At 37.4% G+C, this 21,101-nt stretch overlaps 1 protein-coding gene across 4 annotated transcripts in view; it reads left to right on the forward strand.

Annotated features, from left to right (window-relative positions):
- Positions 1–21,101, forward strand: part of pns (DENN domain containing pinstripe) — a 371,641-nt gene that overhangs the window by 79,080 nt on the left and 271,460 nt on the right. For all 4 annotated transcript variants that reach the window (XM_090388148.1, XM_090388147.1, XM_090388145.1 and 1 more), the window contains exon 6: positions 5,360–5,544. In XM_090388148.1, coding sequence (XP_090244274.1) covers positions 5,360–5,544 — 185 coding nt within the window. The remainder of the gene's footprint in view (positions 1–5,359; positions 5,545–21,101) is intronic.

The following is a 21,101-nucleotide window of genomic DNA, read 5'->3' on the forward strand; positions in this document are numbered from 1 at the left end:
AATTTAACTTCTTAACTTGAATTGTACCCTGGAGCAGCATAACATATGGCACAGCAAAGGATGGCTTTATAGGGAATTGCTGGTGTGTGTGTGTGTGTGTGTGTGTAATTTATGGGTCTTAAATGACAGGTAATATTAGTGATGATCATGAACAGAATTTTGATGGCTTGTGGAGTTATATTGAATAGGCTTCATGATGCATGAAGTTTATCGACCTGTTCCTGCAACACTATTAAAAATTTTGAAAATGAAAATTTTTGCCTTCATTCATTTTACTGTCCCTCCTCAGAGCCTTGTAAGACCCCATTGAAATTTCCTTCTGTTGTGCCTGGTTGCCAGGCTCTGTAGCCTATGCTTTCAAAATCTTTTCTCATATGAAACTCTCTTAGAATTTTCCTTTAAAGAAAGATTAGCAAAACTTTGATAAGGAACAGCACTCTTTCCAGCTTGAGTAATTTTGTTCTTTGGGCTCTCTACTAAACAGTGGAAATATTGGGTGCATTTTTACATGGTGTCCAGCTTTTATTAATAGTATTAGGACAGTGTCTGTTCTACCCAAGCATTATTCAACGAACAAAGCTAACCTGAGGCTACTTCCTCAGGAACATGGAGGTAGTCCCTGGAGTGCCAGTTTGCTGAACTTGGGCACGGGATCTCTGGGGATTTTGATTTTTTTCTGCATATTAAAAAAATCAATCCATTTTTTACAATCATCCTCATTAAATTTTTCTACTGAATTTTTGCTGCTTTTGCTACAAAGTGAGGGACTTGGCAGTCTGGACTCATAATTGTCAAGACAATGAAGGTGATTTGGCCACAATTTTGCCAGCCAAGGGGAATCCAGATGTAGACACATCTGGATTCCCTTTGGGTTGGCGAAAGTGTGGCCAAATCATCTTCATTGTCTTGTCTGCATTTGCTTGGAGAGGTCTCGGTTCAGTTCTGTTGATGAATGGAAAAATTTCTAATGTCCTCTGCAAATCAGGCTGTAATTAGCTAATTTCAGACAAAGGGAGAAGGGACCCCTTCAGTTATTTTTAGTTTTTCATTCTGCACAAAAATGCAAATTGGCTGTGAATGCACACCTTTGTAGATAAATGCACAAAAAAGGGACTTAGAGGGGAACAGGTATCCTGTGTGTTATCAGACACTCAGCCTAAAACACTGATGGATCCAATATCTCTATATTACAGAAGATTTAGGAAAAGTCTGGTTGGCCTGCCTCCCTAAAATCCACTCATGCACACCTTCTCGATGGTAAACCCTGTTACGTCACTTAGGTGGCAATGAACGTGTAGAGTGGTTCTCTTCAAGACGTCTGGTCAGCGTTAAGAGGAGAAGACCAAACCCTCCAGCATATGACAGCACGACAAAACAAATGGCCCTCAGTCCCCAGCAGCTTTCACTCTCCCTCTTACGGCAGCGAGAGAATCAGAGTGGAAGCAGAGGGTGCTAAGAATCTCTGGGTATGACCAGGCTGCCATGCACGGAAACTAAACTTGGCCTGTTATAATGTAAGATCACCCATCGGTGAAGACAGGATATTAGAGCTGGAAAAGGAATTAGAAAATGTGAATTGGAATTAATCAGTTTGGCTGAAACAAGAAGAAATGAATCACTTATAAGTTTATCAAGTGGAAATCTGCTGTACATCAATGGAAACAGTGAAAAGAGTGAAGGTGGAGTTGGGTTTCTGGTCCATAAAGATTTTAAAAACAACATTTTGGAATTCAAAAGTACATCACCAAGGATGTCAAGACTAATACTCAAGATATCTAAGAGGTACAAGCTAAAGATTTTAATGATTTATGCACCAACATTGAGCCATGATGATGAAGAAATGTACACCGAAATTGAGTCTTCTAGATGAGCAGAAAACCCACTACACTATTATTATGGGGGGTTTCAATGCTAAGGTTGGAAAAAGGCAAAACAGTGCAGAAAGAGGAACTATAGGAAATTTTGGAATTGGTGAAAGAAATAAAAGAGGTGAAAGACTTGTGGAATTTGCAGAATCTCAAGGACTGTCAGTAATTAACACTTTTCAAGAAAAGGGTGAACAGAAAGTGAACATGGAAGAGTCCAAATGGATTAACAACTAATGAAATCGATTTCATCCTCACTAACAGAAGATATATTGTGATATACCGTCCTGAATAAGGTAAATGTTGGAAGTGATCACAGAATGGTAAGATGTACACTTGATATAGATGTAGGAATGGAAAAAACTGACTCGAGTAAATAATACAAAGGTCTTTGAGATAACAGAAAAGGAGAAAAAGCAGTATATACTGGAACTTAAGAACAAATTTTAGCTTCTGCAGACTGCTCAGGACCAAGATATCGACGAGGAATATTACAACTTTCTGAAAGTGATAAAGCCCAAGAAACCTATAGGGAAAAAGAAATCCAAAGAAGAAAAAATTAGTCAAGAAACACTTGTCATGATGAACCGAAGACGACAAATGAAGAGCAAGAAAAACACTGACAGGGAGAAAATTGAGTATACTGAGTTATGCAAAGCCATTAGAAAGAGACTCAGAGAGGACATAAGAAGATTTAACACAAGAAAAGTAGAACAAGCATTAAGGGAAAACAAAGGATTTAAATACAGAAAGACAAATAATACTGAAACTGAAGAATAGCGATGGTGTACTTATAAATAGCAGAGAAGGCGTAATTCAAATAGCAGAAGACTACTATAGAGAATTATACTCAAGGAGCGAGGAAATGATGCGAGGAAATGATGCCAGCAGTGGGGAAGATGGATTGCAAATTAGCAACACATACGACATACCTGATATTCTTCCTGATGAGGTAGAACATGCATTGAAGAAAATGAAGAATCAGAAAGCCCCGGTGGAAGATGAAGTTACTGTAGAGTTGTTAAAATTGGGAGGAAGAGACATAACACAAAAACTGGCAAGGCTCTTCACAAAGTGCATTAGAAAAGATGTGATGCCTAAGCAGTGGAATAATGCAATCATAGTTTTGCTGCATAAGAAAGGAGAGAAATTGGAAATTATAGACCAATTAGCTTGTTATCCCACATCTAAAAGTTGTTCACAAGGGTCATTACTAACAGATTAGAAAGAATACTTGATGAGAATCAACCAAAAGAACAAGTTGGCTTTAGGTCAGGATTCTGAACTATGGATCACCTTCACATAATATCACAGCTAATGGAGAAAGCAAATGAATATAAAACACCATTTTGCCTGGCATTTGTGGATTATGAAAAGGCATTTGACTCCATACAGCATAAGGCAATGTTTCGGGCACTGGAAAGACAAGGCATAGATACTCCATATATTATGATTTTGAAGAAAATATATGAAAGTGCTTCCTCCTTTATTAGACTAGACAAAGACAGTAGGAAATTTAAAATCGAGAAAGGAGTTCGACAAGGAGACACAATATCTCCGAAGCTGTTTACTGCTGCCCTTGAAGCTTTCAGAAGATTAGACTGGTCGCAGAAAGGAGTCATTGTGAACGGAGAGTACCTAAACCATTTACGATTTGCAGATGACATTGTCGTCATAAGCCACGATCCCAAAGAATTAGAGGAGAATTTTAATCAGTTATACACAGTTAGTAAGGATTTTGGACTAAAGATGAATATGGCTAAAAAAAAGTAATGAAGAACAAGTATGCCACAGAAAGGGAAATAATGATCGAAGGAGCAGTAATTGAAAAGGTGGAGTCATATACTTATCTGGGACAAGTTATTAGCTATAATAATGATAAATGGCTGGAAGTCAAGAGAAGAATAAATTTTGGATGGATAGCATTCAGGAAATATAGTCACATACTGAAGAGCAATATCCCAGTTTGTCTGAAACATAAAATAATGAACCAATGTATACTCCCCACCATGACTTATGGAAGTGAAACTCTGGCACTCACCAAAAGAATGGAAGAGAAGCTAAGAACTACACAGCGAAGAATGGAACGAATTATATTGGGAATCAGACTGTTAGATAAGAAGAGAAACACTTATCAAAACTAAAGAACTAAAATGGTCTTGGGCAGGACACATAGCTCGAAGACATGATGATAGATGGACTAAGAAAATAACAGAATGGTACCCAAGAGGAGCTAGAAGAAAACCTGGAAGACAAAGGTGGAGATGGATAGATGAAATTCATGAGTTTGTGGGTAGTAAATGGATGGCCAGTGCTCAAAACAGAAGGAACTGTAAAGTTGCTGGATAGGCCTTCATCCTGCAGTGGATTGAAAATGGCTGATGATGATGCACAAAATTGGAAATAAGCTCCATTGCTTTTTAAAAATAATTTGAATTTGTGAACAGAATGGCAGAGGAAGTGTGTGTGTGCGCGTGTGTGTGTTACAAAAGGTAGAGGTGGAAATTTATCATTTTGTGTGTTTGATGAAAAGCATTGCACTCAAAGTAATTAAAGTGGGACCCATCAACTGTCTATACAGTCTATCTCATATACCTGGCTGCACAGCAGAATAAAGCTTTGGCTGACTATTAACATCCAAGCAAGTAATAAAAGCATTCTGTGTTAAAGTTTCAAGGTGCCTTTGCGATTCAGGAAAAAAAAGAAAAAAAGACCATAAAAGTGAAACTCCAAAGACTGGTTGCATCACCATAGTTATGTACTGTTGCTACTTGTACAAAGATTTTTGGCCAAACACAGAATTGTTCAAGTCAAGTCCAGGAATTCCTGCATCCATCAGGTATGGCTAAGACTGAAAAGTACTCTGAAAGGACATTGATTTCATGATGCAAAAAAAAGAGAGTAATACAATGGCTCAGCTTTTAGTTATTTTTCAACCAACTTTCCAGTAATGGGAATCTCTTGGGGCCAAGTGACTTTGCCTCAGAAGTGCATTATTTTAAACATCTGGTGAGTATGGGCTTGGCACACCCAGGGTCCTGAGAGCTGGATATCATCATTCTTTTCTTTCTTGGTGATTTTCTCTCTCTCTCTAAATAAATAAATAAATAAATAAATAATAAGTTGCTCGAGAATACTTATTTTCACTCTGTCTTAGTAGTCTGGATACTTTCTGAACAGACCTTGTATAACTTTAATGTTTTGATAGGTAAAATAGGCAGGTGTGTATGGGTATTACTGCATTTTTTAATGATAAATAAAAAGAATTTTATTTTTTTTTTGATAGTTGGCAGAAATATTTTTGAGAGGAACCAGAGAAAAATTAATTTTGTCCAATTGATATCCTAGGTGGTGGAGAGATCATTTTTTTTTTTTTTAACCTTCTACATATAGGAATCAGGCTTACTTGTAATTGTAATAGTGGATAATTTCTTTTTCAGCTATCTTTTAAAAAATACTTTTGCACTTATTAATTAAATAACTTTATATTGCAGATTACCACAAACTAATGTTAGTGGCAGAGTGTGTAACAGTGTTACTTTTCCCTTTTGTGTGGCAACATGTGTATGTCCCAATTCTGCCAGCATCTCTTCACCATTTTCTTGATGCTCCAGTTCCATATATTATGGGACTCCATCATGGTAATGAAGAAAGGTCACAGCTGTATATTCCTGGTGAGGTAAGACTGAAAGAAAATTCCCTTTTGTACAGCTGACTCTAGTACTAAGTGATGGAACAGTACACATTATATTCTTTTGAAATTGATTTAATGCAGGAGGGAATCTTGAGGAGACCAAGTGTCTGAGCATTAGGGAATTATTCAAATGGCTCCATCTGCTCTGCTCTTACTGGTGTGACACTACTGCAGCACTACTAATATTGAGTGTTGTGGTTGACTCAGTCCTCATAAGGTTGTAACAGTTGACTATGCCTGCAGTTACTTTATCTTTCTGGCTCATGGCTTTCATATATTTATATCAGATCCCAATGTAAATCATAATAGAGGGACCCAAATATATCCTGTTATGGAGTCTTACTCAATGATGACCACTGGCACAGCATCTGTGAGACATTAATTGCTTATTCATCCTCAGAGTACAGTTGGCTTTTTCATTCCTCCCTTTATTTTCTCCTCTTCTTATGATAAGTGCACCACTCCACTGTGTTGCTATCATATGTCATGTAATATGAATTTCATTAATATGCTCACTACTGTTAGTAAGCAATGTTTAAGCAAGGCAATAAAATTTCCAAACTGAGAAATGCTGTTTTGCAGAATACACACGCACGCGCACACACACACACACACACACACACACACGCGCACACACACACACAGAGAGAGGGAGAGAGGGAGAGAACTGTAACAAGTTTGTATACAGGATTCAATTTGTGGTATGGACTATGGACATACAAATTGGGCTATAATACATTTCTTTCAAAAAAAAAAAGCCTCTATCAATGATAACTGCATAGATAATTTTGATGAATAACTCATGAGGATTTTGTGCATTTACAAAACTAAAACATTGTGTGAATAGGATACATGATACAAACTAAAACCACTTCCTGGTGATAGAAGATATCCTCAAGTTTTTATTCACCAATTTTTTATCTTGTTTTCATCACTCCTTTCGATAAAGGAGTTCTTCAGTTAGAGAAATAAGAAGAAAAATTCTCCTTTTGTTTGTGTAACAAACAAAGGAAGTTTTCGATCATATCTCTGTAACTGAAGATCCCATTGAAGCAGCCCAGATTCAAACAAGGATGATGTCATCCCAAACTTTTTATTTACACTATATTGGTAACTTTTTAATGTTTGTGAAACCATGGATTTTTAGATTTTGCTATGACAAATGTTTCTTTCTTTCTTTTCTGTGCCATTCAATTAGCCTGGATGAAGACTGTGATATGATCATTTTGTTATGTATTTATTAATGTTTTGACTCTTTCTAAAATTTATTAATAATTTTAGGAAGGGTCAAATCCCATTCACATGAAAAATGTCTTTGTTTGTGTATCATTCATACATTTTGGACCATACTAAATTTAACCACTCCGTATTGATATTGTTTGTGTCTTTTTCTTCACCCCCCCTAACTTTCCAAATTTTGTTGTGATGCAACTTAAATCAGTCTATCCAACTATTGTAACACACAAAGTTCTCAGTTCTAAATAATTTGCCGAAATGTTCGGCTTTAATCATTAATAGTGGACTGCTTACCAGATATTTAAACCACTTTAAAAGAGTCTCGCCAACATCAGGATGTTTTCAGGTGTAGGTATGAATTCCTTCTTTCCACTGGGAAGTTACCCAGCCCAAAATTGCAACATATACAGGATGTGGCTAGAAAATTCTTGGAATGACTTTATAAGTAAATTAAATTTGAACTTAGCTCTGTTTCTTTAAATAGCAATTAATTGTTTCATAGTTAGGGTAGCTCTACATAAAGTCATTCTCTTCTGTCATAATCGGATGCATTTCTGGAACTTTGTGACTCAATATATATTTGCAAGAAAGGAGAATGTTCTATCTTAATCCATTTTTCAATCAGACATTGTCTGACTGACAACACTGCCACCCTGCTGCATTATTTGATGAGGCAGTTTCTGGCAGAAAAATCAATCCCTTCATAAATTTTTCACAACATAAAGTACCCTTCTGAATTGGTTCAATCTGACTTTGTATTTACAAATATCACAATTTGTTTTAAATTCTGAAGGGACTAAAATTTATATCAGTAAACAAGTTTCATGTAGTGCTGGGAGAGAACTACTTTTAAGGAGATAAATGATTGTAACTTCAGTTGTAACTTAATTCTAAAGTCATTCTTGAAACTTTCTAGCCACACTTTATACTGTACCTGAATATAAAATTGAAATTGTTAAAATGTGTTCTCTTTTTTTTTTTTGTTTATGCTATTTTGCTCTCACTTTCACTCACCATTCTGTTTATTCAAGAATAGCAGTTTTTTTTTTTTTAATTAAAACTTGAGAAATCTCCATTTAATAGGGCAGAAAGAGCCCTCAAAAGTTTATACACAATATTTTATATATGATTTTGTACAACCTACCAACTGGTTAAAGTTAAAATTATGAAGGATACAAAGTAATGAATGTTTCAAACTGTTATCCACTGCATATGGGTTGCAGATTAACCTACCAATCATGTGGTAGTTGAAAATGACAAAGACCTTGGAGTAATTGTGCAGTTAGATATGAAGTTCCTGAGCATTGCAGACAGGCTGCCAGGAGAGCTCATGGAGGTTTTGTCAATGAAAAACACGAATTTTGCTAGTAGGGATAAGGAGGTGATTATTCCATTGTATAAGGCAATCGTCAGTCCACACCTAGAGTACTACATACAGGTTTAGAGGCCTCATTTTTGAAAGGATGTAGAGCTGCTGGAACAAGTACGGAGAAGGACAGTGAGATTGGTGAGGGGAACAGAGCGGTGCTCTTACCAGGAAAGGCTTCAGTTCTGCAAATTGCAGCATTTGGAGATTAGGCACCTCCGAGGTGATCTGATTGAGGTGTTTAATGCTTTGAATGGATTGAGCAAGCTGGAATTCTTTTCAACTTGCTCAATCCATTCAAAGCATTGGAATTCTTCCTCTTGCTCAGACTACATACATGAGGGGACATAAATGCAAATTGAAGGATAGTTGCAGAATAGGTGTGTGGAAATTTGCCTTTAGCTTGCGGGTGGTTTTGATTGCTAGAACAAACTTCCATCTGTTGTGGAAGTTGGTACCTTAAATAAAATCAAGGAAGAACTAGACAAACTATTGGAGGGGAATGGAGAGGTGAAATATTTTTTTTTTTTTTTTTTTTTTCCTGGCTGATGCTGTATAAGCTTGCTTTCTTGAATCATTTGCCACTATTAATGTTAACTGAATGGTTTTTATAAAAAAAATAATAATAATAAAAATTGTTCTCACTCTCTCATCAAGCAACTGTTGAACTTGAAACCTGTAACTTTTTAAGTTCAGTTGTCTGATTTGGGCTTACAGAAGCTGATCTTTAAGAAATCAGGTGATACATAAATAGATGTAGAGGATGTTACTGCATAAAAAAAAAAGTAATTAAGGATTTTTTTTTGTGATTGTTTTTACTCTTTCAGAATTTTTGTGGTGTGTTTTTTTTTTTTTTTTTAATTGTGATTTTATTTTTCACAATAATTCACTATAGTAATAATTTTACTATAGTGAAGTCAGAATAAAAACAAATTAATATTTAAAAACATTTTTTTTTAAAGCAAAAGCTTGTATTCATTTTTACAAAACTTTAAAAATTCCACAAGGAAGCTCACAATAGACAGCTTGCCACCATCAAAACTCGCTGCCAAATGCCCACTCTCATCCTGGAACTGATATGTGAATTAGCATTAGCATTAGTAGAGGCATACGATGCAAGAAAGCAAGCTTATTCAGCATCAGCCCAAAAAAAAAAAAAAAAAAAAACCCTCTCCCATTTCACCCCTCCGTTCGTTCGAAATACCTGTCCAGTTGAGCTTTAAATTTGTTTAGGCTATCAACTTCAACAACAAGTGATGGAAGTCGGTTCCACCAACCAACCACCCGCTGGCCAAAGGCAAATTTCCGCACATCTATCCGACATCCGTCCTTCCTCAATTTGAATTTATGCCCTCTGAGGTGATTATTCTGAGAAAGATGAAGAATCCCATTGGCATTGAGCATGCTCAAACCATTCAAGGCCTTATACACCTCTATCAGATCACCTCGCCGGTGCCTAGTCTCCAGACTCTGTAATTTGCAAAACTTAAGCCTTTCTTCGTAAGAGCAACCCTTTGTTCCATTTACTAATCTTGTTGCCCTTCTCTGTACCCGTTCCAGCAGCTCTACATCCTTCTTGAAATGAGGCCTCCAGACCTGTATACAGTACTCAAGATGTGGCCTAACCATTGCCTTATACAAGGGAATAATCACCTCCTTATCCCTGCTAGAAAAATTCCTGTATATCATTGACAAGACACCATGAGCTACTCTTGCAGCTCGTCTGCACTGCTCAGAGAACTTCATATCTCCCTGCACAATTACCCCCAGGTCCTTTTCATTCTCCACCACTGTCAGTGTGGTACCGCAGAGTTGATACGTTGCTCTGGGGTTACTGTTTCCCATATGCAGTACTTTACATTTGTCAATGTTAAACTTCATTTGCCACCTCTCAGCCCATCTGTTCAACCTTTCCAGATCCTGTTGCAGCAGCATAGCGTCAGTAGTGTCCTTGACGACCCTGCCAACCTTTGTATCATCTGCAAACTTGGACATTAAACTTGATATCCCATCATCAATATCATTCATAAACACCGAAAACAACAACGGACCCAACACTGAACCTTGAGGAACTCCACTAATAACATTAGTCCACGTTGAGCAGTGTCCATTGATTACCACTCTCTGTCTTCTGCCACTCAACCATCCCCTTATCCATAGCAGCAATTTGCCTCCAATGCCACACTGCTCCAATTTGTGCAGCAGTCTTCCATGTGCAACAGTATCAAAAGCCTTTCTAAGATCCAAATATATAATATCAAAGTTATTCCCTGCATCCAGTTCTTTTGTGACTACATCATAGTATCCAATCAAATTGGTCAGGCAAGACCTGCCCTTAACAAAACCATGCTGCGTCTGAGCTATAACTGAATTCTTGTCTAGATGATCCTGCAGTGCTTCTTTAACCAGTGCCTCCATTAATTTACCTGGAACAGAAGTTAAACTAACAGGTCTATAATTACTTGTGTCAGCCTTTGATCCTCCTTTGTGAATTGGGGTTACATTTGCACATCTCCAGTCTATGGGTACCTCCCCTGAGTCCAAAGAAGCTCTCATAATTATGGCTAGGGGTTTGCATACTTCCTTTGCTGCCTCCTTTAATATAACTGGATAGATCCCATCCACCCCAGGTGCCTTTTTTATGTTTATCCTCAACAATCTCTCCTCCACTTTCCTCTCAGTTATTACAAAATCATCCAGCTCACTGCCAATGTTTACTTTACCTACATCATTCTCCTTCCTGAATAACTCCTCATGCGTGAATGTAGATGCAAAATACTCGTTTAGATTGTTAGCCGCCTGAGCAGGATCCTCAACTGTTGAACCATCAATATCCAGTGGACCAATCTGATTCATCCCTTTCCTTCTCGAGTTCAAGTATGTAAAGAACTCTTTTCTGTTTTTCTTTGCATCCTTTGCCAAGGATTTTTCGTAGTCTGCCTTTGCCTGCCTAATCTCCTTTGTGACTTGGTTACAGACCAACTTATATCTATCATAGGCTTCCATGTCACCCATTAATTTATATGTATCCCATGCATTTTTCTTCTCTGCCACATGTCTCATTAGTTCATCTGACAACCATTTAGGCCTAAACCTTGAACAATATTTCTTAGTTGGTATGTAAAGCCTGGTAGCCTCCAAGATTAGTTCCTTGAATGCTTCCCATTTTGAGTTTGCTGTTGGTAACATCATCAGTTGGTCCCACTGTATAGAATTTAAATACTGTCTCAGACCATCATAGTCGCCTTTACGAAAACAAAAACCCTTCCCTTTACCTCTGATGGTAGTTACCTCCTTGAGTAAATCCCACTTCAACACACTGTGATCACTGCCACCTAGTGGTTCATTTATCTGCAGGTTCTTAATGCATGAAGAGTCACTACTGATAATCAGATCAAGAGTATTGCTCCCTCTTGTTGCCTCACGAACATGCTGGTGTAGAAAACAATCATCCAATAAATCCACAAAAGCCTTGCTAGTGTGCGAGTGACCAACCCACAAATTCCAGTCAATATCTGGGAAATTAAAATCCCCCATTATAAGACTCTCTGATTTACTGGCCCACTCTATTTCCCTGTACAATATCTTATTATACTCATCAGAGTCATTAGGCCTATAGCACACTCCTACTCTCAATTTTGATTTCCCTATGCTTATGTCACACCAAACTGATTCGGCACTGCCCTGTCCATCGATGTTGACTGGCTTCACTTCCTTGGACTTTATGTGTTTCTTAATTAATAGCATAAACCCTCCTCCCCTCCTGTCCTGTCTATCCTTTCTATACACATTGTATTCCCCAAATTCCAGTTCCGCATTACTTATATCTGTGTGACACCACGTCTCTGATATCCCAACAATATCTGCCTTTGATGTTTTGAGCAATACCTCAAATTCATCAAATTTATTTACCAAACTCCTAGCATTGGTGTATACATGCACCTGTTTCTATTCTTAGCTACCCTAACACAACCCATGTGTTTACTTGTAACGCAATGACTACCAGCAGTCTCTGAAATATCCTGCATCTTGTTTTTCAGACTTCTGCTCATTTCAATAGAAGCAGTGCAAGAATCACTTCCACCTCTGCCAGTGGCTACTGTTAATCTATTAGTCCTTGTATCCCCCCCAACTAGCAGTTTTCCGACCCACCTAACACTGCCTCGACAGCATCAGCAAAAATTCTTGCACCCTTTCTATTTAAGTGTATCCCATCCCTGTAGAAGCAATCTCTCCTGTTAACAAGTACAGTCCAGGCTGAAAAAAATTCTACCCCTTGAGCCTTGCACAATCCCTCCAGGGCCGAATTGATCGACAAGGCTCTCATCATATACTCCCTCCTATCGTGTCTGGGCAGAATTGCAGACACTTTCAAGTTCAACCCTAATTCACGGCTTTTTTTCAGCAGTGACCTGTACTTGCTAAGTAATTCCGCCGGTCTCCTACTCTTAATATCATTCGTGCCAACGTGTACAACTATATCACCTTTTGTGCCCTTAAAAGATGATATCCGCTCTACAATGTCATCAACCTTTGCCCCTGGCAGACATACCCTGGTCCTATTCCACCTATCCTTTTTACAAAGCATGTTCCCCGTTTCCCTGACAATAGAGTCACCAACAACTACTAGTTCCTGTGGGACCAGCGCATTCTGCCTAGGGGGCTGCTTCTGTGTTGCCTGATGACCAAGTGCAAGCTCTGGCGTTGATGTGGGCAGCTGAGAGCTTGATGGGCCCCTCAATTTATTTCCTTCGAGGGCATCCACCCTGTCCTTCAAGCTCTCATAAAGGCCCATAACAACGCTGAGTTGTCGCCTGATTTCCTTGCACTCCTTACATCGTGCACACACAAAGACATCCCCCTTGGCAGTATCATGTCCCGTACCCAACTGCTTCGCAAACATCAAGCAAACAGTGCATTTTAATAGACTGTGATTCAGAGGGCAACTGGCCCCCTCAGTTCTCCCCTGAACCACAGCACTCCCATTAGCTTGAGCCTTTTGCTTTGCTGCTCTGGTTAGAGTCATGATTCCAATGTAATTCAATAAAATTTAAAACAAAAATTAAATCCTTAAGTTATATTATATATATATATATATATATATATATATATATGGATATATATATTGTTTTTTTTTTTTTCGGTATCTAGTGTTCCCTTTATACAACTTCCGTATCACGTGTACCACTATAGTTATGTATTAATTATTTGTTACGATTAAGTCGTTATATATATTTATAGAGTTAAAAATACAATTTAATTGACAATAAAGTTTATCAAGATTAATAGATTTACTGAATAATTGACAATATTATATTATGCACTATACTACACTAAGCTTATGCTATCGTGTAAAAATGGCGGGAATTCACGAACGAGTATCAAGTATGTATTAATTATTTGTTACGTTTGTACTCTAAGTCGTTATATATATATAGTTAAAAGAACAATTTAATTGCCAATGAAGTTCGACAAGATTAATAGATTTACTGATTAATTTTCACGTAACTATGGCGGCTGTCTATGAACGGTAAACTCGTGTATTTGATACCCTTTCCGATACTAAGTAATACCTACAAATCTCTATCTAAGTTACTTTAAGTACCGTAAATAGGAATATAAAGCTACTCTAGAAATAAGTTAATATGTCAATTTAAACTAATAAAGCAGAATATAAATCAGAAAAAACTTCTCTGTTCCAGTAGCGGCAGAAAGGCACGTCCGCACAGGAAACTCTCGTGCTCAAACTCTCGTGCTGAATGTATTAAGATATGGCCATCACTTCTATCTACAAAATTTTTTGCTGCTTTTTTTATTTTAATTTTTTTGATCCCAGAAAATTCATTTATCTGTGAAAGAAAGTTCAGAGTTATTAATAAATTGATCAATGAAACAGCTGCATTCTTTATATATTAATATTTACAAATTACTATAACTTGTCAAAAAAAAAAATATATATATATATATATTAGCCCTCGATAAAATCCTTTGCAATGTGTCTCCCCTATCCTTACTACAATTGGCTAGACATAGTTATTTAGTAATTATCCTTATATATGTTTCATTTTTGCTTATAACAATTATGTTTCCCTACCAGGTTATTACCATGGACCAGAGACAGCTATGACAGCCATCACAGCCATTAGATACCACCTGCTCATTCACACTATGTTCATAGATATTGACTGATGTAATGTTTTATCTAGACATTGATGGCATTAATCAGCTCTTCTCTCCCATGTTAGGTTCTTGTCTAGGTTTTCACTGATTGTATCACCCTTATAATTAATTATCTTACGTTTATAACTGTTAACTATTTGTCATATCCACTATATAAAGGAGTCTGCCTGTGTTATGACTTGTCTACCAGGATACTGCCTTAGCATAATTACATAATTAAATTATTATTTTTTATAACTTATATCTTAGCAACCTCCTGGTCCATTGCGTTTAATCTAGAGAGGGCATTGCACTATTGTTGAATTTATTTACTATGAGTCTTTACACCACAACTAATAATAAAATACTACGTCGGTCGCATAGGATAATCTGTACCGCGGATACCACTGGGGCTCTGGGTGGTCCGACAAGTCTCATTACTAGCCATGTAGCATCTAATGCTTTAGGCCTACTGGAGAACCGCCATGACATTAATGCAGTGGCATCTGATTATACTACGATTAATAAGACACCAGACCTTGATAATCACCTCGGATCGCAACTAGCTACCACACAGGCTAAGGACAGACTTCCCTCAGATAACATTAATCTCTTAAAGTTCAATACCTGCAGGAATACTCGATGTCAAACTTGCCCCTCGATGAATACCAAACACGTCACTAACCGTGCTGAGGCTCCTACCTTCTGCCATGCTAGAGACATAGTATACCTTATCACATGCAACATTTGCTTGGCTAAATACATAGGACAAACTGGGGGTAAATTACACATCAGAATTAATACGCACAGATCGCACATCAAAAATAATGTTAACCTAAAAGACATAGAAATACAACATTTCCAGCAGCATAACTTTAATGACATCACCATCACCATCTTAGATATAGAACATAAATATAGAACCAGGCTTGAACTAGAAAACTCCAACATACTGAAGTACAAAACCCTTTATCCTTATGGTTTAAATAGCCTATTTAACGGGCACTGCTACACCAAAAAACCTACGGACACATGTGTCTACAACTTATTCCACATGGTCCAAAGACCCGCCTTCAAATATAAAATAGCTACAGCTAACAATTCTTCTAATGCCCAAATAGCAACGCATACTAACAATACCTTGGGTAAATTTGCAGACGTATTAAGCTCATGGGATTTACCTATCATACCGGTTAAACTTATACACGACACTATCTTCATTCTGAAACTGAGTAAACTCAGAGCCTTAGCTAAAGCCAATGCTACCTATAAACATATTAACATACAACTGAATCACCTACTGAACGATATCTTCAGATACAGACTCAGTAAGAACTACAATGCCACTAAAGAATACATTAACATTAAGTTTAGTTACAACTTGTTAGATCACATAAACCTCAACCATCTCTTGAATATTTATAAACATGATTTGCCCATTAATAATGTGACTATAAGTACTAGATTCAGTTACAATAAACTGATAGGTCTTACTGTCTGCAATTATAAACAGGTAGTATGCAACCTAGACAAAAATGATGCTGAAGCTGAATGTTTATGCCATTTGCCCCAATATCTCACTTATGTAGACAAAGATCACAAACACGTCATTACTGGTGACCTTAACATCATTACTGATCCTGATTTACGTAACTTGCTTTCCTACGGTTTTAAATTTAGGCCTAACACCACATGCAACAACAAAAAGATGTATAAACTTATATACCAGGACTTCTTGCACTTTTGTTTAAAATTATCCTACAAGTATAATATACCGTTAGAAGCTTTCCAAAAATGGATATCCCTCACTTATCAAGCAGTGCATAAACAGCTTGCAACCCTACACAGAAACTCACTGCCGGCCAAGACCTTCGATTTGGGCATAGCTAAGCAACAATTAAAAAAGTTGCAGGCCTTATTCATCATCACCACCATAGATAAAGCTGCCAACAATTACAGTTTTATATGCAAAAAATTCTATACTACCACAGTGCTAAACGAACTGAACCACAGCTCTACCTACATACTTGAGACCACAAATAGCACCACCATCAGGAAAAAATTATCAGCTATGCATAAAAAATTAAAATTTAACAACCCAAACACTAACTTTCCATTTGTCTACTGTATACCAAAATTCCACAAAACACCTATCAGCTTCAGATTTATTACATCGTGCGGGAATAGTTATGCTAAAACTCCACATAAAAAACTGGCCTATCTACTAAGTATCATCTTCAACAGCATTGATAACCCCAGAGTTATCCGAAATAATAACCCTATTCTAGAATTTCTAAAGCACAATAATCATACCACTGAACATATCAGCACCTTTGACTTTAAAAATCTCTTTACGAGCATTCCGCACGATAGTTTAAAACATGTACTCGACCACTATTACAAAGTATACAATAGCCTTTTACCATGCAAGTTGCAATATTGGAATGACCTGACTAATATTTGCATCTTCAAAAGTTACATCTACAATGGCACCAACATATATAAACAAAAAACTGGGATTGCCATGGGAGCCTGCAGTTCTAGCCTGGTGGCAAATCTGTACCTGCATCACTTCGAAGTTAATATTAATAAAGATATTACCTTTTACAGATATATTGACGACCTAATCGTTTTTAACCATCCCAACTTTCTCACTGATTCTGGAGATATCTACCCATCGGAATTAGAAATAGTCGCGACCAACATAGACAGCACCAAATATGCCAATTACCTGGATATTAATATACAGTTGAATAATAATAAATTAGACACCTTTGTTTACGACAAACGAAACACGTTTGGCTTTAACACCATCAGCCTTACATACTGGCATTCTAATATCTCTATAAGAATACAAAAAAATTTAATATTGTCGCAAAGTATGAGATTGGTTAAAATATGCAATAGCGCTGGCTATATAATTAGCACTCTTACAGACTTTAAACATAAATTATCTGCGAATGGATTCCCAAAACGCTTCATAAATATAAACCTACATACTGCTATGTTGATAGCCTTAAAAAAATTCCATAATAATCTTGACCACCACCATATCATAACTACCGTTTTGAGGAATTAACTCTTCCCCCACTGGATTATATCAGATTGACGGTTTATACAGAGCCTGTATATATGTACATAACTAGGCACTGCCTTAGTCGCATATTTAATACAGCTTACGCTCATTGAAAAAGTTGTACCTGTATTTGCTTCTAAGGTAGTAATCAATTCTTAGCTTCCTTCTTGCCTTACTCTTCTTTCATTTTTCATGAGAACCTTTTACTACTAGCCTAACATACTGTTGGCCCACGGGCTATCTTGGTTTAAACTATAATATATAATTTTAGCATCCAACCTCTTGCCAGTAAGAGGGCGCTGGCACCATACACTATACCTATATATTATAACACGCACGCCACAACGTGGTTTTTTCCCGCGTCTCGTCTTTGTGGTAAGTTTGCCTTACTCGTTATACTACGCCGTAAGTAATCAGGAACTGGCCATTCCTTTCTTCTTCATTCAAGAATACATTTTATTTTATTTTATTTTATACTTTCCAAATTGGCTGTTTAATTCTATTACAATACCAGGTTCTCTTACTACAAGGGACGGGAAGTTACGCTCCCGGTATGTTCCGACGTAAATTTGCTTTACTACTCTTCCTTCACTTTATCTATATGCTATCTTTTTCTACATTTCATACCTCAAGAACTATTAGAGTAATTCGAGGGGGATTGAGGTACTATTACTTTTCTATCACCCTATTTCCGTTCTCCTTATTTGGCAACAGCTGACTATCTTTTGTCATCCAATAACATGTTATATAGTATTATTGGTTCTTTACTATCACCATTATTTGCTTTTTACTTTGATCTCGTTGTCTGGGCTATCGGTCGGGCTAAAGTCATCTAGCCTGTTAACCACCTTAAATTCGTTTACCTCCCTAACTAATTATCTTCTATCCACTACTATTTTCCAGTTTAATCTTAGCTTAACTTAGTTGTCACCCTTACAGATATCCTTATGATATCTATCTTCCATTTGTCAGGAATAACAGGCTGATGATAACAGAAACTGATAGCTCGCCAATTGTAGGAGGACACATTGTAAGGGTTAGCCCTCGATAAAGTCCTTTGCAATGTGTCTCCCCTATCCTTACTACAATTGGCTAGACATAGTTATTTAGTAATTATCCTTATATATATATATATATATATATATATATATATATGTTTCATTTTTGCTTATAACAATTGTGTTTCCCTACCAGGTTATTACCATGGACCAGAGACAGCTATGATAGCTATCACAGCCATTAGATACCACCTGCTCATTCACACTATGTTCATAGATATTAAGACTGATGTAATGTTTTATCTAGACATTGATGGCATTAATCAGCTCTTCTCTCCCATGTTAGGTTCTTGTCTAGGTTTTCACTGATTGTATCACCATTATAATTAATTATCTTACGTTTATAACTGTTAACTATTTGTCATATCCACTATATATATATATATATACTGTCTTTGTGTTTATTTATTTTTTTTGTGTGTGTGTTTGTGATACTTTTCTGTTGCTGTTTTTTAGGCAAACTTGTAGTAGTAGTAGTAGTAGTAGTAGTAGTGGCACATGATGCAAGAAAGCAAGTGTAGGAGCTTATGCAGCATCAGGCCAAAAAAAAAAAAAAAAAAAAATCATCACGCCATTCCCTCCAAATGCCTGTCCAGTTCCTCCTTAAATTTATTTAACCTATCAACTTCCACAACGACAGATGGAAGTTTGTTCCAGCAATTAACCACCCGCTGGCTAAAGGCAAATTTCCGCACATCTATTCTACATCTGTCCTTTCTTAATTTGAACTTATGTCCCCGTAGGTTCGTAATCTGAACAAGTGGAAGGATCCCATCAGAATTCAGCGTGCTCAACCCATTCAAGGCCTTATAGACCTCAATCAGATCACCGCGCAGGTGCCTAGTCTCCAGCCACTGCAATTTGCAGAACTTAAGCCTCTCTTGGTAAGAGAATCCCTTCATTCCCCTCACCAATCGTGTTGCTCTTCTCTGTACACGCTCAAGCAAATCTACATCCTTCCTAAAATGAGGCCTCCAGACCTGTACGCAGTACTCAAGGCGTGGCCTGACCATTGCCTTATACAGAGGGACAATCACCTCCTTTTCCCTGCTAGCAAAATTCCTATATATCATTGACAAAACCCCATGACCTGCCCTAGCAGCCTGTCTGCATTGCTCAGAAAACTTCATATCTGACTGCACAATTACTCCCAGGTCTTTTTCATTTTCTACCACCTTAAGTGTAGTACCACACAGTTGGTACGTTTCTCTGGGGTTACTTCTACCCATATGCAGTACTTTGCATTTGTCAAGGTTGAACTTCAGTTGCCACTTCTTAGCCCATCTGCCCAAATTATCTAGATCCTGTTGCAGTAGCACACTGCCATTACTGTCATTAACAACCCTGCCAACCTTTGTGTCATCTGCAAACTTCGACATTAAGCCTGATATACCTTCATCAATATCATTGATAAATACACAAAACAACAGTGGACCCAACACCGAACCCTGTGGGACTCCACTAATAACATTAGTCCATGAAGAGCAGCACCCATTGATTACCACCCTCTGTCTTCTCCCACTTAACCATCCTTTTATCCATTGTAGCAACTTACCCTTAATACCATTCTGCTCCAATTTGTACAGTAGTCTTTCATGCGCAACAGTGTCAAAAGCTTTCCTGAAATCCAAGTATATGATATCAAAATTATTTTTCGCATCCAGTTCCTTTGTGACCACATCATAATAACCAATCAAATTTGTCAGACAAGACTTTCCCTTAACAAACCCATGCTGTGTTTGAATTATTGCTGCAGTCTTGTCTAGATGATCCTGCAATGCATCTTTAACCAGTGACTCCATTATTTTACCCGGAACAGAAGTTAAACTAACTGGTCTGTAATTACTCGTGTCACCCTTCGATCCACCTTTGTGAATTGGGGACACATTTGCACATCTCCAGTCCGTGGGAACCTCCCCTGAGTCCAAGGATGCTCTCATAATTATGGCTAAGGGTTTGCTTAGTTGCTTTGCCGCCTCCTTTAAAATAACTGGATAGATCCCATCCACCCCAGGTGCCTTTCTTATGTTTAACTTCAACAATTTCTCCTCCACTTTGCTCTCAGTTATTACAAAATCATTAAGCACACTGCTACAATTTGATAACCTTCTTCCATTTTCAAACTGTAATAATTCCTCACGTGTGAATGTAGATGCAAAATACTCATTCAGTTTGTTTGCTATCTGAGCAGGATCATCAACAGTCGAACCATCGATGTCAAGTGGACCAATCATATTCATCCCCTTCCTTTTAGAGTTTATATAAGTAAAGAAATCCTTGCTGTTTTTCTTAGCATCCTTTGCCAAAGATTTCTCGTAATCCGCCTTCGCCTGCCGAACCTCCTTTGTGACCTGATTACAGACTAGCTTATATCTGCCACAGGCTTCTGCGTCACCTGATAATTTATATGCATCCCATGCATTTTTCTTCTCTGTCACGAGTCTCATTAGTTCATTTGATAACCATTTAGGCCTAAACCTTGAACGATATTTCTTAATCGGTATATAAAGTCTAGTAGCTTCCACGATTAATTCCTTGAATGCTTCCCACTTAGAATTTACTGTTGGTAACATCGTCAGTTGATCCCACTGTACAGAATTTAAAAACTGTCTGAGACCACTGTACTCCCCTTTACGGAAGCAAAAAC

The sequence above is a fragment of the Mastigoproctus giganteus genome, chromosome 13, assembly GCF_048544385.1.
Source record: "Mastigoproctus giganteus isolate SK-2022 chromosome 13, ASM4854438v1, whole genome shotgun sequence".
Lineage (NCBI taxonomy): Eukaryota > Metazoa > Arthropoda > Arachnida > Uropygi > Thelyphonidae > Mastigoproctus > Mastigoproctus giganteus.